Source organism: Natator depressus, chromosome 1 (assembly GCF_965152275.1).
Source record: "Natator depressus isolate rNatDep1 chromosome 1, rNatDep2.hap1, whole genome shotgun sequence".
In the NCBI taxonomy this organism is placed as follows: Eukaryota; Metazoa; Chordata; order Testudines; family Cheloniidae; genus Natator; species Natator depressus.
The window spans coordinates 4279149-4306279 of record NC_134234.1 but is presented as its reverse complement, the minus strand read 5'-3'; the positions used below and the strand labels follow the sequence as shown (position 1 = coordinate 4306279).

The 27131-nt window shown below is 45.7% G+C and overlaps 1 protein-coding gene and 2 pseudogenes across 1 annotated transcript; 1 reads left to right on the top strand and 2 right to left on the bottom strand.

Annotated features, from left to right (window-relative positions):
* Nucleotides 1-5304: 5304 nt before the first annotated feature.
* Nucleotides 5305-6244, bottom strand: LOC141975426 (olfactory receptor 52N4-like; annotated as a pseudogene).
* Nucleotides 6245-9017: 2773 nt separating this feature from the next.
* Nucleotides 9018-10878, bottom strand: LOC141975364 (uncharacterized; annotated as a pseudogene).
* A 14904-nt stretch (nt 10879-25782) lies between these two features.
* Nucleotides 25783-26718, top strand: LOC141975271 (olfactory receptor 51G2-like). The gene has a single exon (XM_074935601.1). The coding sequence runs from the start codon at nt 25783-25785 to the stop codon at nt 26716-26718; it is 936 nt and encodes a 311-aa protein (XP_074791702.1).
* The last annotated feature ends 413 nt before the right edge of the window (nt 26719-27131 follow it).

Below are 27131 nucleotides of genomic sequence, written 5' to 3'. Positions count from 1 at the left end.
AGTCTTCTTTTTCTTCTGTGGGAGCTGGACCACATAGTCGATGAGGACCACATGCCTCACTACCTCAAATGGTCCCTGACATTGAACCAGTAATTTGAACAGTAAATTTGGTAGTAACAATAACACTCAATCACCCAGTCTGAACACTCACAGCTGGACCCCTTTGTTATAGGCCTTCTCTTGTACCTGTTGTGCATTTAGCAAAATACTTCTAGCAAATGTCCATAAAGTATTGAGTCAATTTCTTAATTGAACAATGTATTGGACTATCTTCATTGCCTGTGGTTTTTGGTCTTCCATGTTTCTCCAAGCAAGACTGGAAAGCCTTGAGGATGCTTCCAATACAACAGTTCAAAGGGAGAAAACTCAGAAGCTTGAAGCACCTTCCTCATAGCAAAAAAGAGACTGGGGAAAAGTTGGTCCCAGTGTTTGGAATTAGAGGAAACAAACTTCTTAAATGTCGCCATCAAAGTTCTGTGAAGTCTCTCTACCAACCCATCAGTTCTTAGTGTTTTTACCCTTAGTAGAATGCACTGTAATTTCATTAGTTGTAAATTGAAGTTAGGTCCTTGATCAATAAGGATTTCTCGAGGTTTTGCCACTCTGCAGAGGTATCTCATGAGCTGATTTGGCTCATAACCAGGGTGCTTGGCCTTGGAGCCTTGAGGCACTTTCCTGACAGAAAAAATAAGGTGGAGGAATAGTTGGTCCTAGTGTTTGGGATCTGAGGCTACAAACATATTTAATGTCACCATCAAAGTTCTGTGAAATCATTCTACCAACCCTGAGCTTGAAAATGGAAGATCAAGGTTCTTAGTGTCTGTATCCTTAGTAGTCCTTGATCAGTAAGGATTTCTTGGGGTATTGGCACCCAGGAGAAGAATTTCATAAACTCTTTTGCTCTTTTGTCTCATAGTACTATGCCTAGAGGGTAATAAAAATAGCTTTGTGCCTTTGTCACTGAACTGTGCCTGTGGTCTTTCTTTATGTGTAACACTGAGGTCTGCTGAATTAGCAGGTTGCCATATCAGTGCATTTTGATAAAACTGGAGTTCCAAGGACAGAAGCACTGAGTAGTCTGAACAGCATTACCAAAGCAACAATGTTCCAGCCTTCAGCACTTAACAACAGCCAGCTGACACTCTGAGCCCAGGGATGAACAACTCTACAGTCTGGAGCAAGTCAGCAACTGTTGTGCCTCCTGCCCAAAGTGCGGCCACTGCCTCAGTCGCTGTGGTTCCCCATTCACCGCAGCGAGTTGTTCATAGGGTTGGCTAAGGATAAGATTATGTCACAGATTCCGTGACTTTCAGAGACCTCTATGACATTTTTCACTTCAGCTCAGGGGCTGGAGAGCCATAGCTGTGAGCTAGTGTGGCCCTCGAGCTCCCAGCTGCCATAGTTGGCCAAGGACCTAGCAGCTCTCTGCCACTGGGGGTGGCAGGGGGACCATCAGCTCTGAGGTGCCACAGGTGGTGGAGACCCCTGTAACTCTATGATGCTGGGGATGCCTCAGGAGCTCTGGACCTCTCAGATGCTGGGTTTCAGGTGGAGGCCACAGAGCTCTGAGCTGCTGGTACTGGTACTTGTATCCCGATTGAGGGTTGGCAGGTATCTGAAACAAAAATGCGGTGGATAACAGTTTTTAAAATAGCCCAAAAGAAGCCCAAAATATATGTAGTGTAAAAATAACAGTAAGATTATTATGTTATTAATTTGTAATTGCATTCAATGATGGTAGTCAAAGTCCATATTTTGAGTTGAATTAATTTGTTACTGTTAGTTTCTAAAAGGCAATATTTCTTCTTCCCAGTCTTCATCGGAAGTAGAATGCTTCTTCTGATGGCCAGCAATGAAAGAGCAAACAAGCCAAGTTCACTAAAGTTTCTGTCCCCAGCGGCATCCATGTGTTCGAGACCTATCAAAAACTGCTCCACTTGACTGTTCTCAGTATGAGGTTAGTGAACCATAGGCAAAACACTCCACTAATGTTTTAACTGTCCAAAGTATCCAGAAAACAATGCCAACAATGAGATATTGCATGGGGAGTAGATGGCCAGCCCTCAGTGGAGAAAGAGGTGGTTAGGGACTATTTAGAAAAGCTGGACATGCACAAGTCCATGGGGCCGGACGAGTTGCATCCGAGAGTGCTAAAGGAATTGGTGGCTGTGATTGCAGAGCGATTGGCCATTATATTTGAAAACTCGTGGTGAACGGGGGAAGTCCCGGATGACTGGAAAAAGGCTAATGGAGTGCCAATCTTTAAAAAAGGGAAGAAGGAGGATCCTGGGAACTAAAGGCCAGTCAGCCTCACCTCAGTCCCCGGAAAAATCATGGAGCAGGTCCTCAAAGAATCAATCCTGAAGCACTTACATGAGAGGAAAGTGATCAGGAACAGTCAGCATGGATTCACCAAGGGAAGGTCATGCCTGACTAATCTAATCGCCTTCTATGATGAGATTACTGGTTCTGTGGATGAAGGGAAAGCAGTGGATGTATTGTTTCTTGACTTTAGCAAAGCTTTTGACACGGTCTCCCACAGTATTCTTGTCAGCAAGTTAAAGAAGTATGGGCTGGATGAATGCACTATAAGGTGGGTAGAAAGTTGGCTAGATTGTCGGGCTCAACGGGTAGTGATCAATGGCTCCATGTCTAGTTGGCAGCCGGTGTCAAGTGGAGTGCCCCAGGAGTCGGTCCTGGGGCTGGTTTTGTTCAATATCTTCATAAATGATCTGGAGGATGGTGTGGATTGCACCCTCAGCAATTTTGCAGATGATACTAAACTGGGAGGAGTGGTAGATATGCTGGAGGGCAGGGATAGGATACAGAGGGACCTAGACAAATTGGAGGATTGGGCCAAAAGAAATCTGATGAGGTTCAATAAGGATAAGTGCAGGGTCCTGCACTTAGGACGGAAGAACCCAATGCACCGCTACAGACTAGGGACCGAATGGCTAGGCAGCAGTTCTGCGGAAAAGGACCTAGGGGTTACAGTGGACGAGAAGCTGGATATGAGTCAGCAGTGTGCCCTTGTTGCCAAGAAGGCCAATGGCATTTTGGGATGTATAAGTAGGGGCATAGCCAGCAGATCGAGGGACGTGATCGTTCCCCTCTATTCGACATTGGTGAGGCCTCATCTGGAGTACTGTGTCCAGTTTTGGTCCCCACACTACAAGAAGGATGTGGATAAATTGGAGAGAGTCCAGCGAAGGGCAACAAAAATGATTAGGGGACTGGAACACATGACTTATGAGGAGAGGCTGAGGGAACTGGGATTGTTTAGTCTGCAGAAGAGAAGAATGAGGGGGGATTTGATAGCTACTTTCAACTACCTGAGAGGTGGTTCCAGAGAGGATGGTTCTAGACTACTCTCAGTGGTAGAAGAGGACAGGACAAGGAGTAATGGTCTCAAGTTGCAGTGGGGGAGGTTTAGGTTGGATATTAGGAAAAACTTTTTCACCAAGAGGGTGGTGAAACACTGGAATGTGTTATCTAGGGAGGTGGTAGAATCTCCTTCCTTAGAAGTTTTTAATGTCAGGCTTGACAAAGCCCTGGCTGGGATGATTTAATTGGGGATTGGTCCTGCTTTGAGCAGGGGGTTGGACTAGATGACCTCCTGAGGTCCCTTCCAACCCTGATAGTCTATGATTCTATATTAGCCAAACTAGGTCATGAAGGACTTAGCACTGAATGAGATTCCATCACCAGGACATTTTGTGGGAATCTCTATTTCATCTGCTTCACAAACTCCAAGATGAAATCTCTATGCCTACTTTTGATGTCTTTGACAGAGGGAATTGTTATTGTGTATTTTGAAAGTTCCAGCTGAAAGTGACTCTAAAACCAACTGTGTAAAGTGCTAAGTTATTGGACTCCAAGAGAATGTCATAGTTTAACACAGCAGTCTGTTTGCTGGAGTTTTCAGAATCCCCCAGCAGGGGCAACTTAACTATTTCACTCCTCACCGTGTCAGGAATAAAGCAATGAGAACACAACAATTCTGTATGATCAAGGATCAAATCCAAGTAAGCATGCTCTTGTCTAACACTGCAGGTTATTAGATTTAAGAACACAGAGACATAGGCAATAGGTTTAGAACATTATCAAATCATGAAATCATAGAAGATTAGGGTTGGAAGAGAACTCAGGAGGTCATCTAGGCCAACCTGCTGCTCAAAGCAGGACCAACCCCAACTAAATCATCCCAGCCAGGACTTTCTCAAGCCAGGCCTTAAAAACTCAAAGGATGGAGATTCCACCACTTCCCTAGATAACCCATTCCAGATATTTACCTAGCAGCTGGATCACTATTGAGTGATTGGCCTGGTGCTCACCTGCTGGGGAGAAAGGATGCCAGAAAAAGGTCTCTAAAGATAGATTCAGAAAACTGTTCCAAAGTACACTGTGTTACCTAATCTTTTATAATTTCTGAAAAACACATAGGTCATAATGACCCCTACTGGACCATCACTTTTCCTGACTATTAATAAATCTCTAATATCACAAGCATCTGGACTCATGGTTTTCATTCACTTATCTTCTTTCATTGTCACTTATTTACGTGTCTGTCTCCTTCTCCCATTCTGATTGGGGAACCTGTCATCTAGATTTTGACCTTGCATCTAAAAGCCTGTTTTCAATTAACCCTTAACTATGTGGTGTTCTATTGTATTAATTCATAGTTGCTCAGTAACACAGTCCAGTTCTCAAAACCCTACAGTTTCACAACTCTCACTATCAGGCTGTAGTACAATGTCCTCAATTCCTGCAGCAACTTTCCTGTATTAGCACCTTTCAAGTGAAACATTTGATATTTCCTCCAGGCATACTGAAGGATTGGACATAGGAAAGTCAGGTAAACTTTCTGACTAGATCATTGTACATAGGATAAACAAGTTCAACATTGTAGTTTCTTAATCTGTCTTTGGCTATCAGAATGCATAACTTTAGTTTGTTGAACTGATCAAGAACCCTGTTCACACAGGGTCTAATGCAAAGTCACCTTACATCAGAAAATTGCAGTATATTCTCTTGGTGTGAAAGTAACAGAAAGGATGAGTGACAGGGTTCAGCTGGGGAGGGGACTGATGAGTGATGCCTGACAGAGACCAGGTGATGGTCAGATTGAGGGAACTCAGCAACGGAGAGAGCAGTGCTTGGTGATAGAGTTATAAGACATTAGGTGTGAGGAACTCTGACTGTGAACTTCCATAGTGTTGAGCTCACCCAAATTGGGACAGAGCATCCTTGATTAACAAGGCAATATCTTTTCCCAGTCAGGTTTAAAATAATTACCCCCAGCAATCACCTTCTGCAGGTATATTTGCCCACTTTCTCACGAAGCTCTTTGGTTTTGACACCATAAATGATAGGGTTGAACATGGGAGGGACGAGGAAGTACAGGGTTGCCAAGATGATGTGAATGTGGGTAGCTATGCCTTGACCAAACCGGTGTGTCAGAGAGGAGAACAGCAAGAGAGTACAAGACATGAGCATCACACAGATGTGGGCTGTGCAGGTGTTGAGGGCTTTCTGGCAGGCTTTCTTGGAGGAGATTCTGATGATGGCCCTGATGATCAGACCATAGGACAGGGCAACGAGCAACAGGTCTAACCCAATGACTACAAATGCTATCACTAAGCCATACATCCTGTTGACTGTAATGTCCCCACATGACATCTTCGCCACAGCCATGTGGTCACAGTACATATGAGGGATAATATGGTTGGCACAGAATGGCTGCCTGCTCAGGAGCAGAGGCAGGGGCAGAATGAAGAGAACAGCTCTTATCAAACCCACTAGCCCCAGCTTAGCTATTCGTGCATTGGTGAGGATGGTGGAATATCTCAGAGGGTTACATATGGCAACGTAGCGATCAAAGGCCATTGTCATGAGAACAGCTGACTGCATAACAGAAACTGCATGAAGGAAGAACATCTGGATGAGGCAGCCACCCATAGTAATGCCTTTCAAATTGAACCAAAATATACACAGTGCCCTTGGTATGACGGATGTAGAAGTGGTGATGTCTGTGAGCGCCAGCATGCAGAGCAGCAGGTACATTGGCTTGTGCAGGGTCTGCTCTTTGCCTACAACAAACAGAAGCATGAAATTTCCCAAGAGGCTGATGATGTAGCACATAAAGAAAGGGAATGGAAACCCAGATGTGGGCAGCTTCCAGGCCAGGGATGCCCATTAGGATGAATGTTGAAGGGCCAGAAGGGGTGAGGTTGAAAGCTGCCATGAAGAGTTCGATGTGTCGATCAGGCTGCGAAATGCTCAAAGTATCTGTGAAGGGAGAAAAGAAGAGCAATGAGATTTAAACACTTTATCATGGCTATGTCTACACTATGAAATTTGGTCAAATTTATAGAAGTCAGTTTTGTAGAAAGTGTTTTTGTACAGTCGATTGTGTGTGTCCCCATGCAAATGCTCTAAGTGCATTTAGTCAGCATTTAGTCGGTGGAGTGAGACCACAGTACCGAGGCAACCGTCGACTTCCGGAGCGTTGCACTGTGGGTAGCTATCCCACAGTTCCCGCAGTCTTCGCTTCCCATTTTAATTCTGGGTAGAAATCCCAGTGCCTGATGGGACTAAAACATTGTCATGGGTGGTTCTGGGTACATATCATCAGGCCCCCCTTCCCTCCCTCCCTCCCTCCATGAAAGCAACAGCAGACAATCGTTTTGTGCCTTCTTTCCTGGGTTACCCAGGCAGACGCCATACCACGGCAAGCATGGAGCCCACTCAGCTCACCCTCCATGTATGTCTCCTGGGTGCTGGCAGATGTGTTACTGCATTGCTACACAGCAGCAGCTTATTGCCTTTTGGCAGCGGACAGTGCAGTATGACTGGTTGCCATCGTCACCGTACTCCAGCGTGCTCTTTTATCCGACCTCGGTGAGGTCGGTCAGAGGCGCCTGGAAAAACGTGGGAGTGACTCAGCCAGGTCATTTCCCTTTTAAATTTCATCTCATGGCGATTCAGTCCTGCCGGCAGTCCTACTGTACCATCCTCTAATGAGCAGCCAGGACACGACCATGGCCAGCAGTCATACTGCACCGTCTGCTGCCAGCAAGATGTATAAAGATAGAGGAAGTGGATCAAAACAAGAAATAGACCAGATTTGTTTTGTATTCATTTTCTCCTCCCTTCCTCCCTCCCTCCATGAAATCAACGGCCTTCTAAACCCAGGGTTTGGAGTTCTATCTTTGAGGGGGCCATTCTGTTTCTCCTTGATGCAAAGCAACCCCCTTTGTTGATTTTAATTCCCTGTAAACCAACTCTGTAAGCCATGTCATCAGTTGCCCCTCCCTCCGTCAGAGCAATGGCAGACAATCATTCCGCGCCTTTTACAGTGCAGACGCCATTGCGCTGGGAACATGGGGCGCTCAGATCACTGCAGCAATTATGAGCGCTATAAACACCGCACGCATTGTCCAACAGGATATGCAGAACCATAACCTGCAAGAAAAGCAAAATCAGGTGAGGAGGAGGCAACTGTAGCGCGGGGACGAGAGTGATGAGGACATGGACATAGACTTCTCACAAAGAACGGGCCCTGCAACGTGCACATCATGGTGTCAATTGGGCAGGTTCACGGCACTGAATGCTGATTCTGGGCCCGGGAAACAAGCACAGTCTGGTGGGACCACGTAGTGTTGCAGGTCTGGGACAATTCCCAGTGGCTGCGAAACTTTTGCATGCATAAGGGCACTTTAATGTAACTTTGTGACTTGCTTTCCCCTGCCCTGAAGCACAAGAATACCAAGATGAGAGCAGCCCTCACAGTTGAGAAGCGAGTGGCAATAGCCCTGTGGAAGCTTGCAATGCCAGACAGCTACCGGTCAGTAGAGAATCAATTTGGAGTGGGCAAATCTACTGTGGGGGCTGCTGTGATGCAAGTAGCCAACACAATCAAAGATCTGCTGATATCAAGGGTAGTGACTCTTGGAAATGTGCAGGTCATAGTGAATGGCTTTGCTGCAATGGGATTCCCTAACTGTTGTGGGGCGATAGACGGAACCCATATCCCTATCTTGGCACCGGAGCACCAAGCTGCCGAGTACATAAACCGCAAGGGGTACTTTTCAATGGTGCTGCAAGCTCTGGTGGATCACAAGGGACTTTTCACCAACATCAATGTGGGATGGCCGGGAAAGGTACATGACGCTCGCATCTTCAGGAACGCTGGTCTGTTTCAACAGCTGCAGCAAAGGACTTATTTTCCATATCAGAAAATAACCGCTGGGGATGTTGGAATGCCTATAATTATCCTTGGGGACCCAGCCTACCCCTTAATGCCCTGGCTCATGAAGCCATACACAGGCACCCTCAACAGTAGTTAGGAGCAGTTCAACTACAAGCTGAGCAAGTGCAGAATGGTGGTAGAATGTGCATTTGGGCATTTAAAAGTGCGCTGGCGCAGTTTACTGACTCGGTTAGACCTCAGCGAAACCAATCTTCCCATTGTTATTACTGCTTGCTGTGCGCTCCACAATATCTGTGAGAGTAAGGGGGAGACGTTTATGGCAGGGTGGGAGGTTGAGGCAAATCGCCTGGCTGCTGATTATGCGCAGCCAGACACCAGGGCGGTTAGAAGAGCACAGGAGGGCGCGGTACGCATCAGAGAAGCTTTGAAAACCAGTTTCAGGAATGGCCAGGCTACGGTGTGAAAGTTCTGTTTGTTTCTTCTTGATGGAAACCCCCCACCTCCCGGGTTCACTCTACTTTCCTGTAAGCTAAGCACCCTACCCTCCCCCCTTCAATTACCACTTGCAGAGGCAATAAAGTCATTGTTGCCACATTCATGCATTCTTTATTTATTCATCACACAAATAGGGGGATAACTGCCAAGGTAGCCCAGGAGCGGTGGTGGAGGAGGGAAGGACAAGGCCACACAACGTTTTAAAACTTATTGAATGCCAGCCTTCTGTTGCTTGGGCAATCCTCTGGGGTGGAGTGGCTGCGTGGCTGGAGGCCCCCCCACCGCGTTCTTGGGCGTCTGGCTAAGGAGGCTATGGAACTTGGGGAGGAGGGTGGTTGGTTACACAGGGGATGTAGCGGCGGTCAGTGCTCCTGCTGCCTTTCCTGCAGCTCAACCATACGCTGGAGCATATGAGTTTGATCCTCCAGCAGCCTGAGCATTGACTCCTGCCTTCTTTCAGCAAGCTGATGTCACCTACCATCTTCAGCCCGCCACCTCTCCTCACGGTCATATTGTGCTTTCCTGCACTCTGAGATTGTCTGCCTCCACGTATTTTGCTGTGCTCTGTCAGTGTGGGAGGACAGCATGAGGTTAGAGAACATTTCATCCTGAGTGCGTTTTTTTCGCCTTCTAATCTTCGCTAGCCTCTGGAAAGGAGAAACACATGCAGCTGGTGGAGGAAAAAAAAGGGAGAGTGGTAGTTAAAAAGACACATTTTATAGAACAATGTGTACACTCTTTCACGGTAAACCTTGCTGTTAACATTACATAGCACATGTGCTTTCATTACAAGGTCGCACTTTGCCTCTTTTATTGAGGGTATGCCGGTTTGGTGTGAGAGATCACTCACACAGGGCCGGGCAGCAGAATTTGGCTTGCAAGCAGCCATGGTAAGTCACAGTCTTTTGGCTTCTTTAACCTTCATAACATGTGGGAATGGTTTCAAACAGCAGCGCCCTCATTTCCCATATGAAGTAGCCATTGGGTTGGCCATTAAAAATGGGTTGGCCATTTAAAAGGAGGGGCTGCGGTTTCTGGGTTCACGTGCAGCAGAAACCCAACTAACCCCCTGACACACACACACACACACCCAATTCTCTGGGATGATGGCTTCACCCCCCACCACCACTGCGTGGCTAACAGCAGGGAAGATTTCTGTTCAGCCACAGGCAAACAGCCCAGCAGGAACGGGCACCTCTGTATGTCCGCTTACTAAAACCACCTTATTGCAACCAGGTGACCGTGAATGATATCACCCTCCTGAGGGTAACACAGAGAGATAAAGAATGGATGTTGTTTGAATACCAGCAAACACCAGGACCATATGCTGCAATGTTTTTTTCCACAATGATTCCTGACTACATGCTACTGGCCTGGCATGGTAAAGTGTCCTACCTTGGAGGACGGAATAAGGCTGCCCTCCCCAGAAACCTTTTGCAAAGGCTTTGGGAGTACATCCAGGAGAGCTTTATGGAGATGTCCCTGGAGGATTTACGCTCCATTCCAGACATGTTAACAGACTTTTCCAGTAGCTGTACTGGCCACGAGTGCCAGGGAAAATTAATAATTAAACACGCTTTCTTTTAAACCATGTATACTATTTAAAAAGGTACACTCACCAGAGGTCCCTTCTCCACCTTCAGGGTCCAGGAGCCTGCCTTGGGTGGGTTCGGGGGTACAGAGTCCAGGTCCAGGGTAATAAACAGATCCTGGCTGTTGGGGAAACTGGTTTCTCCACTTCCTTGCTGTGATCTATCTACAACCTCCGCCTCATCATCCTCTTCCTCACCCCCAAAACCCGCTTCCGTGTTGCCTCCCACTCCTTGGACGGAGTCAAAGCACAGGGTTGGGGTAGTGGTGGCTGCACCCCCTAGAATGGCAGGCAACTCATCATAGAAGAGGTATGTCTGAGGCTCTGAACTGGAGCGGCCATTTGCTTCTCTGGTTTTTTGGTAGGCTTGCCTGAGCTCCTTAATTTTCAAGCAGCACTGCTGCAGGTCCCTGTTATAGCCTCTGTCCTTCGAGACATTGGAGATTTTTTCAAATATTTTGGCATTTCGTTTTTTCAAACGGAGTTCTGCCAGCATGGATTTGTCTCCCCATACAGCGATCAGATCCTGTACCTCCTGTTCGGTCCATGATGGAGCTCTTTGGTGATTCTGGGACTGCATGGTCTCCTGTGATGGTGAGCTCTGCATGGTGACCTGTGCAGGTGAGCTCACCACGCTGGCCAAACAGGAAATGAGATTCAAAAGTTTGCGGGCCTTTTCCTGTCTACCTGGCCAGTGCATCTGAGTTGAGAGTGCTGTCCAGAGCGGTCACAACTGAGCACTCTGGGATAGCTCCCGGAGGCCAATACCATTGAATTGCATCCACAGTACCCCAGATTCGACCCGGCAAGGCCGATTTCAGCGCTAATCCCCTCGTCGGGGGTGGAGTAAGGAAATCGATTTGAAGAGCTCTTTAAGTCGACAAAAAGGGATTTGTCGTGTTGATGGGTACAGGGTTAAATCAATTTAACACTGCTAAATTCGACCTAAAGTCAGAGTGTAGACCAGGCCATATATGTTACTGTCACGGAGTCATTGGGTGATACTGTAGAACTACTCCCTACGAAACTAGTCAGGACTCTGGGTGAGCATGCCTCCTCTCTCTGAGCATACTGTCTCCAGGACAAGAATCTTACACAGCTTCAAGCTTCCTGGGTCTGATCTCAGAGCATTCAGCATCTCCTTCCACACTGTGCACTTCCCGCAGCAAATCTGCACAGGCGGGGCTCCTGGGGAAGCCAGAGGGTCCTGCACCCCAACTCCACAGTCAGACATGACTCTCAGCCAGCTGGTAAAGCAGAAGGTTTACTAATCAACAAGAACACAGCGTAGAACAGAGCTTCCTATTACAGACAGCAGTGAATTTCAGCCAAGTCCATCTTGGGAATCCTGAGCCAGATGCCTTGGATTCCCGTTTTTTCAGTCCCTGATGCAGACTGCCAGCTTCCAGCCACTTGACCTCTGACACCCCCCTTGATGCTCCTCCTCCTTCTGTTTGTCTCGCTTCCCGGGCAAAAGGTGTCACCTGGTTTCATAACACCTCCTGGGTCTCAGGTTACATAGGTGCAAATAACTGGGCAGCCTCACCTGCCATGGGGGCCTCAGCAAAATCACACACCCAATTCCCACCACCAAAGTATTGGTGCAGTACACAGGGAAACTAAGGTACCCACAGTATTAGTATAGGATAGTAAGACTCACATGCAACTTAACAAGATGAATAAAACCCCACTTCTTCAAAATCACAATAAACATTTTATAGTTAGTTACCATTTGGAAAAGGCTGAACAGTGAGATGGCAACATTGACAGATGGCACCAGATTATTTAGGTCATCGTGAAGTCCAGACAACTTCTCAGAGGGAGCTAAGCAAACCAGGTGAATGTGCAGCAGGATGGCAGATGATCTCCCACGTCGCTAAATGCAACGTTTATGCCCTTTGGAGGGAAAAGATTGAACTCCCCAAAGACCTTACAAGGTTGTAATTTAACTGTATGAACTCAGGACAGGGAGCTGGGCATCATGGTACACAGCTCTGTGAAACCCTGCTCACAGTGCAAGTATGGCCAGAAACTAAGGAAAACATTGGGATCCAGGGGGAGTGGGATGGGGAATCCAAAGTAAATGCTATGCCATGAGATCCGTCAGCCAATGTTTCACCTTCCTCTGGACTCCTCTGTGTAGTACTGGGCACCCTTCTCACACAGGATGTTGCAGAACTAGAGGGGTTCAGGGAAGGGCAATGAAAATGATCAAGAGGCTGGGGAAACTCTCATACAGAGAGAGGTTGAAAAGACTGGGATTGTTATCTTTCAAAGGAGATAAATAAAAGGGGATATGAGAAAAGTCTATAAAATACTGACTGATAGATAACAGATTGAGACTCTAATCTCCTTGTCTCTTAACACAATCTGAAGAGGACATTCGATTCAACTGAAACGTGGCAAATTCAAAACAGATGGAAAAATAAGTCTTTCTGCACTCAATGACTAAGTAGGAGCTCATTGCCACAAAAGATAGTTGAGACCATGAGCTAAGAAGGATCAGATAGAGCTTGTAAATTTGCATGGATAGTGAGACTATTCAGTTACAATAGGAACAGCTAAATAAATATTTGAAAAACCTACATGCCCACATGTTTCAGAGCACAAGAAAATCTCTACAAGTTAGGTATTAGGGTGACACCCTCAGAACGGTGTCTCAGATAATACCTGTAATTTATGTCTCATTCAAAGCTCAGTGCCTGCAAGAAAGTCTCTCATCAAAAGAAACAAGGGAAGTAACAGACATGCAGGCCTGTAGCCGTAAATACCAAGACCCTTTTGGCCTTTATGCCCATTCTGTTGAGCACAAAGTCATAGCCCAGCATGGTTATGTCTGTTTGGCTCCTTTTCAATATAGGACTTGTATCGTGGACGAGACCTGTGATCCAGCTAGTCCACGGCCCTCTCTCTGGGTGTAAGAAGAGATACATGTCAGCAATTCATCTGACTACCTTTCTCATACCTGAAGTTTGCAGATGATACAAAAATTGGTGATCATAAATAATGAAGGGGACAGGTCACACATTCAGAGCAATCTGAATTCGTTGGTCAATTGAGTCAAAGCAAATAATTGTGTTCTAATCTAGGAACCAAGAATGTAAGTGATGCTTATACAATGCGGGAATATCACGGGAAGTGCAATGACTGTGAACAAGATTTGGGGGCATAAAGAGATAATTTTCTAAATATGAGCTTTCCCTGCAGCGAAAAGAGCCAATGTTAACCTGGGTATCTCAAGGAGAGGTTGATGAATGCAAAGTAATAAACATTGGAAAGCATAATCCCAACTATACATGTAAAATGATGGGGTCTAAATTAGCTGTTACCACTCAAGAAAGAGATCTAGGAGCCATTGTGGATAGTTCTCTGAAAACATCCACTCAATGTGCAGCGACAGACAAAAAGACAAACAGAACGTTGGGACTCATTAAAAAAGGGATAGACGATAAGACAGAAAATGTCATATTGCCTCTCTATGAATCCATGGTACGCCCACATCTTCAACACTGAGTGCAGATCTGGTTGCCCCATCTCAAGGAATATATATTGGAATTAGAAAAGTTTCAGAAACAGGCAACAAAATGATTAGGGGTATGGAATGGCTGCCGTAGGAGGAAAGATTAATAAGATTCAGACTTTTCAGATTGGAAAAGAGATGACTAAGAGAGGATATGATAGAGGTCAGTAAAATCATGACTGGTGTGGAGAAAGTAACTAAGGAAGTGTTACTCCTTCTCATAACACAAGGACTAGTGGCCACCAAATGACATTAATAGGCAGCAGGTTTAAAACAAACAAAAGAAAGTTTTTTTTTTTTCATGCAACACCCTGTCAGCCTGTGAAACTTTTGCTAGAGGATGTTGAGAAGTCCAAGACTATAACTGGGTACAAAAAAGAACTAGATAAATTCATGTACGATAGAACCATCAATAGCTATTAGCCAGGATGGGCAGGGATGCTGTCCCGAGCCTCTGTTTGCCAGAAGATGGGGATGGGCAAGAGAGAATGGATCACTTGATGGTTACCTGTCTCCATAGGCTGTTTGGAGCGTTCTCAGGAAGTCTTACTATGTGGGAGCTAAGTTTCTCCTAAGGCGTACTGTTCTCCCTAATGGCACATTGCCCTGAATAGGCCCTTCCCAACCAGCTATCAAGACTGACACATTACCCAGGTGTAACTACATTTGAAATACAAATATATAGTCTATATTCATTACTTCAGATACAAAAATTATATATTCATACAAATAGCATAATTGTAGTCAGGAAATCATATTTTTTCCAATGACATCTTGCATGACCCAACTTGCATAAAATTTATCATAATTATCCTATTATCATATCATAATAATATCACTATGAAGAATAGGGGACGCCATGTCACAAAAAGATCAATGTGTCTTTCCACTGGTGAAATGTGTGAAATTACAGAAGAACAAAACCAACAACAATTGGAAACAAAACTGAGTAAAGGTTGTGGTACCCATTCTGCAATTTTGTGGCTTGCCAGGCCAAAGACACCCTGAGACATGCCCAAAGACACCAGGGGCCAGGAAAGATCCCAGACCTGTATTTGGATGAACAATCACAAAGAAAATTTTCATTTCAGCAGCGTGGACCACCTGTCCATGTACATCCTGCACCCCATCCCCACAACCCTCAGCACTGCCTGTCTGTCCCTGTACCCCCTGCTTGCCCCCATCGCTACCTTGCTGACCCTGTACATACCCTCCTTGCCCTCACATCCCTCAGCAATGCCCTCCTGTCAGTGTTCACCCTGATCCCTGTCCCATAACCCTCAGCGCTGCCCACCTGTCTGTGTACACCTCAGTCCCTGCCCCATAACCTCCAGTGCTGGCCACTTGTCCATGTAGGTCCCCCCTCACCAGAAATTCCAACCCAGCCACACAGCGATACCCCTCACTCAGGTGCAACACAACACAACAACAGCTCACAGAAGTACCTCCTCAGACCAGGTGAAACTCAGTGTCTGCCTGCACCAGGGAAAACGGGGAGATCAGCCTGAACTGCCTTTCTGGGGAGGAAGGGAACCCCAGCAGTAGCTCAGCCTGTGCATGGAAGGAGAGATGGACAGACCCAGTGGAAGGGAGAGAGGACGTGGAGACTAGAAGGAGCCAGCATGAGTAACTCTTCCTCAAAATGACACAAAGCTTTAACATACTGCAGCCTGCTAGAAACCCAGACACCCCTTCCTGAGGCTGCTTTATATGTTAAAAATTGCTGATGCCATGAGGCTGTCATGGGATTACTCATGAGAGATTTGATGGTCCTGATAGGGGAAGGTGTCAGAGACAATCTGCTACAGTGTGGTCCACCTTACAATATAATCTGAGACACGCCCCTGCCCCAGGAGACCTCATTATGCCTCTTTGGTCTGTTCATTAGGCAGGATGTGAATTCCCTCTTTCACTCGGTTTTAGGACTCCACACCACTGTGATCTGGATACTGCATGGGCCGTGCCCCGCCCCTGCTCCCATATGCACACTGTGCATTCCTGGACCTCCCCTGGTGAGATTTCCAACACTACCTGGTTTCCTCTAAGCCAGAAATATGCTTTCATTTTTACTGCATTTTTGTTCTCCTTGTCATCTTCAGAACCAGAGATGCAAGGGCATGGAGAGATCAGACCCCTTCCCTTCCTGATTTTCCCCCCTAATTTCTTGAACATATAACTCAGTGAGTTTGAGATTTCAGCAACTCTCCTGTCAGTTCTTCTTTAGTGCAAGCGAGCTCACCCATGCTTAGAGGTCTCCGGAAGACTCCAGTTCAAGTTGCTGGAGGCTCACGGCTGGTGTAAATCAAGCCATTGCTTAAAGTCCCTGCATGTGGATTTAGGGTGAACTCCTGGCAGTGCTGAGAGTTTTACCACTGATCTCAATGGGACCAGATTCACCCTTAGTGTTTAACAGTTGGCTCTGACATGCAAAAATCATGGCTTTGGGTCCTGTTACAGAAAGCGCTATTCTGTAAAGGTGCTGAAAGAGTCTGAAGGAAACCCCCAGCTCATGTGGTGTTCTGAGATCGAGCATGCAAGATGGGGATTTCAAAACACAGGGGCCCTTATTTTGCTATAAGGGAGGCCTGTGTCAATCTGGAGTGACCCAGTGAAGGCAGAATGTGACGGCAGAATCTGGCCAGTGTGTGACCCATTCTTATTGTGAACCCTCTAATAAAACAGATACCCGCTGCAGAGGCTTTGGCTGAGCTTCCTAACAGCACAGTGAAGTTGCTGAATTGGAAAACTTGAGTGAATCAGAGGGAAAATCACACAGCCCAAAACAGGGAACTAATGAGACAGATAGAAGGACACAGTGAGAGACAAGGACCTGGTCTGAAAAACAAATATTTGTCTAAACTATTTCCAGTACATTTGTAGTTCCAATTTTACCCGGTAAATCTCTTTGTATTTCTGACAATACTTAATAGTTCAAGTCACCGTGCTGGTGAATTCCTGCCCAGATGATTCTTGACTGGAACCTTGGAACCCTTCCTGAGTCCTCAGCACTAATTTTAATGCAGAAACAGGCAACTCACCAAAATCCCGCTCAGCACAGACAGGAAATCTCCTTACAGTGACAGGAAGGCAGAGCCCTGAGAATCAGTGTATGAATCTCACATCTCTGACACTCGCTGTGCTGGAGAGCGACCTTTATGATTCACCTGCACAGTCCCTGCACACTCTCCTGTTGGTCAGGATTCACAGATTATTCCCTGGGCTCCATGGGAAGAGCATAAAATAGACACTGAAGAACTACAGCTTGAGACTCTCCCCAGGGAGTGAAGAAATGTTTATCCAGTATCAGATTGTCATGGCAAACTGAGTCTTGTAGACTGTTCAGACAAGCAGTTGATGATGGCTTTCTCTGCTGTGGGTAATGCGCTACCATCTGCACTATATGTGGGAATGCTGCCGGAAGGTACAGGACCAAAAAACATTTCGAATTGATCGTAGCAGCGTACCTGCTTACTTCCCATGCGGTTATGATATCCAATCTATTAACCTCAGAAAAGTCACTGCCATCCTTCTTGAGGCTACATGATGTGATCCTGAATTGATGCAAGATAAAGGGCATGTAAAAAGCCTTTTTTCTCTTAGAATATTAGCATCAAAGGTATTTGCTAATATCCCTTTTTGAGATCTAAAGTGAATATATATCTTGCAGCTTCCAACTGTTCTAATAATTCATCTACTCTGTGCATCAGCTAAGCATCACATTTCAGTACTGTGCTGATCTCTCAGAAATAAGTGCAGAAATGAGCTGTGACATCCTGCGTCAGAACTAGTACAATAGGACTTCTCCACTCACTGAGTGATTCCTTTACCAGTCTCAGGGTCAAAATCATCTAGAGTTCATCTCACACGGTATCCCACATTTTACGAGTGAATAGCTATGGAGTTTGCCTGACGTGGGGCCATGTCAGTGTGGTGGTATTTTATGTAGGTGTGCCCTGCTAGGGTGAGAACACAGCAGTAAAGGAAAGAATCTACTGCTACATCTGGATCTTGCTTGTATCACAGGCACTTGCAACCCTGGGGTGCCATTTGGGAGCTGTGGGAACTGCTGCACCCCAATAACCACCCAGATGGGCTGGCCCTCATGCACCCTGCTTTGCTGGTGATTTACATCTCGAGGCCCTGTTATCACCCAACACGACAGGAGATGGCGCCACACACCAAAAGTGAGAACTTACCTAAGGCACCAAAGTACAAACAGCAGACAACATTCACTTTCCCATCTCCCCAGGCTCACACCCCGCACTGGAGTATAAACCCAAAATTATACTGCCTTGCACTGCACAGGTATTTGTACACTGTACACTCGTCAAAAGATTTTGCCCTGTCCTGGATGTGGGAAGGATATGCCACAGATCATTAATGGTGTGGAGAATGTGAATTCAGAAGTCTTGTTTACTCCTTCTTAAAACACAAGAACTGGGGGTAACCAAATGAAATTAATAGGCAGCCAGTTTAAAACAAAACCCCCAAAAAGGAAGTAGTACACACAACACACAGTCAACCTGTGGAACTCATTGCCTTTCCCAATTCCAATATATCTTTTTTGACATAGGTCGATGAGATCTGCATTCAGTATTCAAGATGTGGGTATAGAGGCAATTATGATATTTTCTGTCTTATTATCTATCCTTTTCCTAATGGTCCCCAATATTTGGTTCACTTTTTTGACTGCTGCTGAACATTGAGTGGATATTTTCAGAGAACTATCCACAATGACTCCAAGATCTCTTTCCTGAGTGGGAAGAGCCAATTTAAATCCCCTAATGTTATATGTATACTTGAGATTCTGTGCATTATTTTATATTTCTCAACACTGAATTTTCTCTGCCATTTTGTTGCCCATGTATCCATTTTTGTGGGATCCCACTTTCCTGAGAAGCTTCCTGGGATGCTGCTTTGACACAACAGGGTCATGTGATCATGTCACCTGGTACTGGATACCATCTTGATCTTCTGGTACTTTTCTACTGAGAAGGGGTGAGGGTCAAACTAGGAAAGAAAGAATTCCCACCGTATGTAAATCCTATTTCTGGCTTTGAGTTAATCTGGGTTCTTCTCAACTGCCTCCACACACAAGAAAGTAGACTGCTGAAAACACCTGAAGAAACAAAGTAACTAAGCTGTGGGGTTGACAGGGGCTGAGCCCAGGTGAGAAAAATCTAGGCTGTGAAAGGAATACCTGGAGATTTAAGCTTCAAGCAGTGCAGTTTACCTTCAAGAAACTCGGCAACCTGCATAAAACCACATTTAGAGTGAGAACTTACTACTATTTAGCTTAACTTGCATGTTGTGTTTTATTTGCTCAATAATCTGTTTTGTTCTGTTTGATATCCCTTATAATCACTTAAAATCTACCATTTGTCATTAATAAACTTGTGTTCTGTTTTCTAAAACCCAGTTCATGCAATTCATATCTTGGGGGAGGGGGGAGTTATGTATATCTTGCTCCACACTGAGGGATGGGGCAAATGTCATGAGCTTGCATTGTATAGATCACAGCACAGTGCAAGACAATGTTTGCACTCCAGAGGGTGTGTACACTGAGCTTGAGGCAGTCCCTGAGATGAATCTTCCCACACAAAGCTGATTGCAGACTCTGTGTGATTCTACAGCAGGGTGTGTCCCGATCTGTGTATCTGCTAGAGAAGGCTGGAGGGAGCCCAGGCTGGTGGAATGCATGGGCTCAGTGGGATCCCAGAAGATCACGTGTCCCCCAGGAAAGGGAGGGAAACCCATCACAGAGGCCTCAGTGCACTACGGGACCCACGTCACATAAAGCCCAGTTTGAAATAAACTTTGTCATATTTTTGGCTTCTGCCTTTTGCTGCGACCTCCAATGTTGTCTTCACTTCAGTTTGTGTTGTGTGCTTTACTCCCTTTGTCACAAAACAATCAATTTCTTGTGTAAGCTGTTTCTCACTGGAAGCATGCTGCTGATAGTGAGTTTAAGTTTGTTTTTAAGTACTTGGGGGGAAAACCACACAATGATGTCTGACGTGTCACAATTGCTAAGAGAGCCCTGTGCAGGGCTAATGTCGAGCGCTGATGCGCCCTGTGTGGCTGTGGCTCCCAATGTCACCCTGTAATTGCTGGGGCTTATGCTGTTTTCTATATTCCCTCCCCTGAATGTACATGGTCCTTCTGCGTGAGCCCCATTCACCCAGTGCTGGCAGCTGGAGCTCTTTAAAAACAAAACAAAACAAGGCTTCTGCTTCCCTTTATACATTCCCAAACCTCCCATACTTTGAGAACCACTACTCTAAATAGATCTGAATGTAAGCAACTGTCCAGGAAAAGTATGAGAAATGTCTGTTGGAATGATTGGCCAGTTTTTCAACTCCTTCATACAGATCCTTATCACTTAAAGAATAAAGTGTATTTCACTTAATGACACGGAACTGATCGGCATTTGCATGTAAGCTTTGAAAGCAACCGGAAAGCGGTGCATTTATTGCGTTGAGATACCTGTAAAACATATTCACTTTGAAAAAGACTTTCTGAGTTGGCAAGTCTTTCACCTTGTGATGGCCATCACTTGGGGTTGGTTGGCAGGGAAGTCCTGACTAGTGGTCAGGGCTTATACCTATGATATGCAGGGTGGGCTTTGACTCTAGTTCCTTTGGGGGCTATCAGTGCTCTGACAGCCAGGGATGATAAGGAGGCATGGGTGATGCATGGCTCTAGCATTTGGCTAGACTGGCCCGAGCACTGGAAGCTCCCCTGGCACCTGGACCATGGCCCTACCCCCTGTTCACCCCTTCTCTTCCATGGTCCCCCCAACTGCCACTCGCTGATTGCCTCCATCTCCCCTCCCCCTGGATCATCACTGCTCACCACTAGTGAAGTCCTCCTCTCCTCTCCTCTCCTATACCCTCTCATAGAATCACAGAATCATAGGAGTGTGTAGCACATCGAGACTCACAACTGCGACACCTCCTGCTGGTTACAACCTGGAAGTAGCTCAGCTCCAGCTCCAGAGTGCCGTCCACCGGCCGGTGTCTCTCCTGCCATCGCCTGCTTCTCCCAAATCTCACTCAGGGGTCCTCCTCTCACCAGGGAACCCCAACTCCCTTCACCCACCTTGCCTAAGTGACCCACTGCCAGTCTTTATCTAGCCCTGTCCTTCAGGGGCAAACTGCAGTCTGAAATGGCCACTCATCATCAGCAAGGGGGTTGGACTGGCTGACTCTTCCTATCCCCGGCTGCACCTCCTGTACCTCCTTGTGGTCCTGTACCAGAACCTCAGCCTGGAAGTTAGCCAGGCTGGAGCTCCCCAGCTCTTCTTGCCCTTCCCAGCACTGCTGAGTTCAAGGTACCCCTTTCTAACTATCAGGCAGTCAGATCCATCTCCTACCAGAGATGGAGAGAGATTCATCTCCTACTGGCCCTGCAACCTTTTATAGGGCCCAGCCTGGCCCTGATTGGCTGCCTCCAATCCTTATCCAATTGGCTCCCTGGCACAACCCTCTCCCAGGGCTGTTCTTAACCTCTTTTTCACCAGTGCGGGGCAATAGCGCCATCACAGAATGGAAGGGACCTTGAAAGGTCATCAAGTCCAGTCCCCTGCACTTATGGCAGGACCAAGTTCCATCTAGGTATTCGTCTCACCTGTCTGAAGCGTCCAAGTTTTCTCCCTATGAACTGCTGTTTGGGAAGCAGCCTCCAGGCTTTCCAGTCTTGCTTGGTGAAACACAGAATAGCAAAGACCTCAGACAGTGTATGTAGGCCAGGTACTAGGAAGAGGGTTAGAGACTTGAAGCCTTGTAGCAAAGACCTGGTATGACACCTGAGGCCTGGACTAAAGCCGTTAAAACTTTGCAGCTTAAAGGAAAGTTAAGTTGTGAGCAAGAGGCAGGTCCGGCTCACACAAATCTTTCAAGAACAGGGCTGATATTGAAAACCTCAATACCAAACACATTCCAAAAGATAACAGGAAAATGTTGACACATCATAAGGATAAGGTTAGGAATAACAACATGATGAATAGAAATGTTTTGATACATTTTTCCTGTCACTCCTTCCCCAATAAAGGAGGCTGCTGTAATGTAACCCATTCCAGTGCTTAACCACCCTCCTAGTGAAATAGTGTTTCCTAATATCCAACCTAAACCTCCCCCACTGCAACTTGAGACCATTACTCCTTGTCCTGTCCTCTTCTACCACTGAGAATAGTCTAGAACCATCCTCTCTGGAACCACCTCTCAGGTAGTTGAAAGCAGCTATCAAATCCCCCCTCATTCTTCTCTTCTGAAGACTAAACAATCCCAGTTCCCTCAGCCTCTCCTCATAAGTCATGTGTTCCAGACCCCTAATCATTTTTGTTGCCCTTCGCTGGACTCTCTCCAATTTATCCACGTCCTTCTTGTAGTGTGGGGCCCAAAACTGGACACAGTACTCCAGATGAGGCCTCACCAATGTCGAATAGAGGGGAACGATCACGTCCCTCAATCTGCTCTCTATGCCCCTACTTATACATCCCAAAATGCCATTGGCCTTCTTGGCAACAAGGGCACACTGCTGACTCATATCCAGCTTCTCGTCCACTGTAACCCCTAGGTCCTTTTCCGCAGAACTGCTGCGTAGCCCTTCGGTCCCTAGTCTGTAGCTGTGCATTGGGTTCTTCCGTCCTAAGTGCAGGACCCTGCACTTATCCTTATTGAACCTCATCAGGTTTCTTTTGGCCCAATCCTCCAATTTGTCTAGGTCCCTCTGTATCCTATCCCTGCCCTCCAGCGTATCTACCACTCCTCCCAGTTTAGTATCATCCGCAAATTTGCTGAGAGTGCAATCCACACCATCCTCCAGATCATTTATGAAGATATTGAACAAAACCGGCCCCAGGAGCAACCCCTGGGGCACTCCACTTGACACCGGCTGCCAACTAGACATGGAGCCATTGATCACTACTCGTTGAGCCCGACAATCTAGCCAACTTTCTACCCACCTTATAGTGCATTCATCCAGCCCATACTTCTTTAACTTGCTGACAAGAATACTGTGGGAGACCGTGTCAAAAGCTTTGCTAAAGTCAAGAAACAATACATCCACTGCTTTCCCTTCATCCACAGAACCAGTAATCTCAACATAGAAGGCGATTAGAATAGGTCTGATAGGTTATGACTGCATACTATGGATCATCTGTGCTTGCCCAGCAGGTCCACCTAGGTTTGGTACCAGTGGTTTTGACACGTGTGCATGAAAGTACAGATGTGTAAATCTTGTGACAGAATATTTCATTGCAATACAAATATTACAAACCAACCGTTCATGAAATGAATGCATGTCGAAAGCCAGCAGCAGAGTTCTTGGCATTGCTGGAGGAAGGAGCAGTGATAACCAAAGCTTATGCTCAAATAAATTGGTTCGTCTCTAAGGTGACACTAGTACTCCTTTTCTTTTTGTGAATGCAGACTAACACGGCTGCTACTCTGAAACTTATCTGTTTAATGGATTTTGCTTTAGAAAGTATTTCAGAAGTACTCCACATATTGTTTGTATGATACTGTCTCCCGGTAAAAGACCAGCCTGGTATTGTCCACAAACTTTATTGATGAAGATATTGAACAGAACTGGATGCAGAACTGATCCCTGTGGGTCCCCACTCATTATGCCCTTCCAGCATGACTGTGAACCACTGATAACTACTCTCTGGGAACGATTTTCCAACCAGTTATGCACCAACCTTATAATAGCTCCATGTAGATTGTATTTCGCTAGTTTGTTTATGAGAAGGTCCTGCGAGACAGTATCAAAAGTCAAGATATACCACATCCACTGCTTCCTCCCTATCCACAAGGCTTGTTACCCTGTCAAAGAAAACTATCAGGTTGATTTGACATGATTTGTTCTTGACAAATCCATGCTGACTGTTACTTATCACCTTATTGTCTCCTATTATTTGCTCCATTATCTTTCTGGGTACAAAAGTTAAGCTGACTGGTCTGTAATTCCCCAGGTTGTCCTTATTTCCCTTTTTATAGATGGGTTCTATGTTTGCCCTTTCCCCGTCTTCTGGAATGCCTCCTGTCTTCCATGACTTTTAAAGGATAATTGCTAATGGCTCAGATATCTCCTTAGTCAGCTTCTTGAGTATTCTAGGATGCATTTTATCAGGCCCTGGTAATTTGAAGATATCTAACTTGTCCAAGTAATTTTTGACTTGTTCTTACCCTATTTTAGACTCTGATCCTACCTCATTTTCACTTGCATTCACTGTGTTAGATGTCTAATCGCCACCAACCTTCTTGGTGAAAACCGAAACAAAGAAGTCATTGAGCACTGCTACCATTTCCACATGTTCAGTTATTGTCTTTCCTCACTCACTGAGTCACGGGCCTACTCCGTCCTTGGTCTTCCTCTTGCTTCTAATGTATTTGCAGAATGTTTTCTTGTTTCCTTTTATGTCCCTAGCTAGTTTGATCTCATTTTGTGTGTTGGCTTTTCTACTTGTTTATATTCATCCTTTGTAATTTGACCAAGTTTCCACTTTTTGTAGACCCTTTTTTGAGTTTTAGATCATTGACGATCTTCTGGTTAAGCCAGCGTGGTCTCTCGCCATACTTCCTATCTTTCCTATGCAGTCGGATAGTTTGCTCTTGTGCCCTTAATAGTGTCTCTTTGAAAAACTGCCAACTGTCTTCAATTGTTTTTCCCCTTAGACTTGCTTCCCATGGAATTTTACCTACCAACTCCCTGCGTTTGCTAAAGTCTGCCTTCTTAAAATCCATTGTTTTTATTGTGCAGTTCTCCCTCCTACCATTCCTTAGAATCATGAACTCTACCATTTCATGATCACTTTCACCCAAGCTGCCTTCTGCTTTCAAATTCTCAATCAGTTCCTCCCTATTTGTCCAAATCAAATCTAGAACAGCCTCCCCCACAGTAGCTGTCTCCACCTTCTGAAATAATAAAAAAAAATGTCTCCAATACATTCCAAGAACTTGTTCGATAATCTGTGCCCTTCTGTGTTATTTTCCCAATAGAGGTCTGGGGAGTTGAAGTCCCCCATCACCACCAAGTTCCGTGCTTTGCATGATTTTGTTAGTTGTTTAAAAACAGCCTCATCCACCTCTTCTTCCTGGTTAGCTGGTCTGCAGTCGACACCAACCATGACATCACCCTTGTTTTTTACCCCTTTTATCCTCATCCAGAGACTTTCAACAAGTCTGTTTCTTTCTATCTATCTATCTATCTATCTATCTATCTATCTATCTATCTATCTATCTATCTATCTATCTATCTATCTATCTATCATGAGGCAATGAAATAAGTTTATAAATTGCTTCAATGTAGGACAGATAAATACAATGATGGTTTTCACCATACGCTTGCCATGTGTCTATACACCTGTCATGATACAATGGGCCACACTCAGAAGTGGGGGGCAAAAAAGGGTGTCTGTAGGAAGGTCACAACTGTAAAATCACACAGTGCTCAAGTAGGCTGTGGAACTCCCAACCACCAGATAGCAATGGGGCCAAGCACTTAGCACGATTGAAAGAGGGACTGGAAGTTTATATGGATGACCAGAAAAGTCCACTACGGTAGTGAGGATTTAAAAAAAAAAGTCTTGGAAGGGCTATAAATGTTCCTGATTTACATTGCAAAATACGTCTAACTAGTCAGTGTCAGGGGAAGCTTTCTCTGGGAGCAGGTTATCTCTTAGCTGCCTATTGTAGGGTTTCTTCCATTTTTCTCTGAAGCATTTGGACCTGGCCACTGGATACTGGGCTAGATGGACTACAGGTCTGATCCAGTCTGGCAGTGCCTATCCTGCTATCAGTGGTGTAAGTTCAAGACTATGCTTTTGCTCATCTTCCTTGACCTCCTAGGAGTCTGAGAGCAGAATGATATCTTGTTAAATATCATCTAGTCATCTAATCTCCTATTCTTTTTTCTTTCAGGAAGAAAAGCTCAAAAATCCTCAGATCTGCCCAGTACATTATGTCAGCTGTGAATGACACCAAATTCAACTATGAAGTGTTCCTTCTCACTGGGATACCTGGGCAGGGAGATGTCCATCTCTGGATCTCTATCCCCTTCTGCTTAACATATGCTATTTCGATAGTAGGAAATTCACTCATTCTGTTCATCATAAAAACAGATCTAAGCCTTCATGAGCCAATGTACATGTTCCTTTCCATGTTGGCTGTCACAGACCTAGGCTTATTGATAGCCAGCATACCCACTATACTGCGTGTATTTTTGTTTAACTCAAGGGAGATCAGCCTTAATGCCTGTCTTGCCCAGCTGTTCTTCATCCACTCGTTTACATTCATTGAATCCTCCGTGCTCTTGTTGATGGCCTTTGACCGCTTCATCGCAATCCGTGACCCACTGAGATATTCTTCCATCTTAACCCTCCCGAGAATAGCCAAGATGGGACTGGTGTGTGTTCTAAGAGGGGTGGCTGTGATGCTCCCACTCCCCATTCTCCTGAAATGGTTCCGATATTGTCGAGTGAATGTCCTCTCCCATTCTTACTGTATGCACCAGGAGGTAATGAAGATGGCTTGTTCAGATATTAGAGTCAACAATATCTATGGCTTGATTATTACAGTCTTAACGGTGGGGTTGGACTCGCTGTTCATCTTTCTCTCTTATGTGATGATCCTCAAAACAGTGCTGAGCATAGCGTCCCACAAGGAGTTTCTCAGGGCCCTGAACACCTGCGTCTCCCACTTCTGCGCCGTCCTGCTCTTCTACACACCAGAGTTCAGCCTGACTTTGATACACAGATTTGGGAAGGGCTCTTCTCCCTTGTTTCAGATTGTCCTGGGCTACATCAACCTCCTGGTTCCTCCTCTGATTAACCCAATTGTGTACAGCGTCAAAAGCAAACACCTTTGTTCAAGGATAATCAGGGTGTTTGTGAAGTAAAGGGTCAGTCTATTACCCGTCCCCAGTGTTGGTGGCATAGGATACTAGAAACACAGGACACGGCGACTTATTCCATCCTGGACCCTTATATCTGTGATGACATGAGCTACTAATCTCCACTCTGTACAGACAGGTTCAGATGGGGTCTAAGGCCTGAAGCAATGGTATAGCGGTTGTCTCCACCCACTGGTGAGGGAGGACAGGGCACTGGGGGAAGGAGACAGCATTTACAGAGTTACTGTGTTGGTGAAGAGCAAGGGGACTGATGGCATATTGGCCCATAAAGAGCCATATCGGTAGCTGCTCCAACCTCAGAAATCCTGTCAATACTCTCAATAAAGAGAAGGGATTGGATTTTGTTTCCCATTACACCTGGCCTGTCACTGTCCCTTCTCTGGTTAAACATCCTTGGG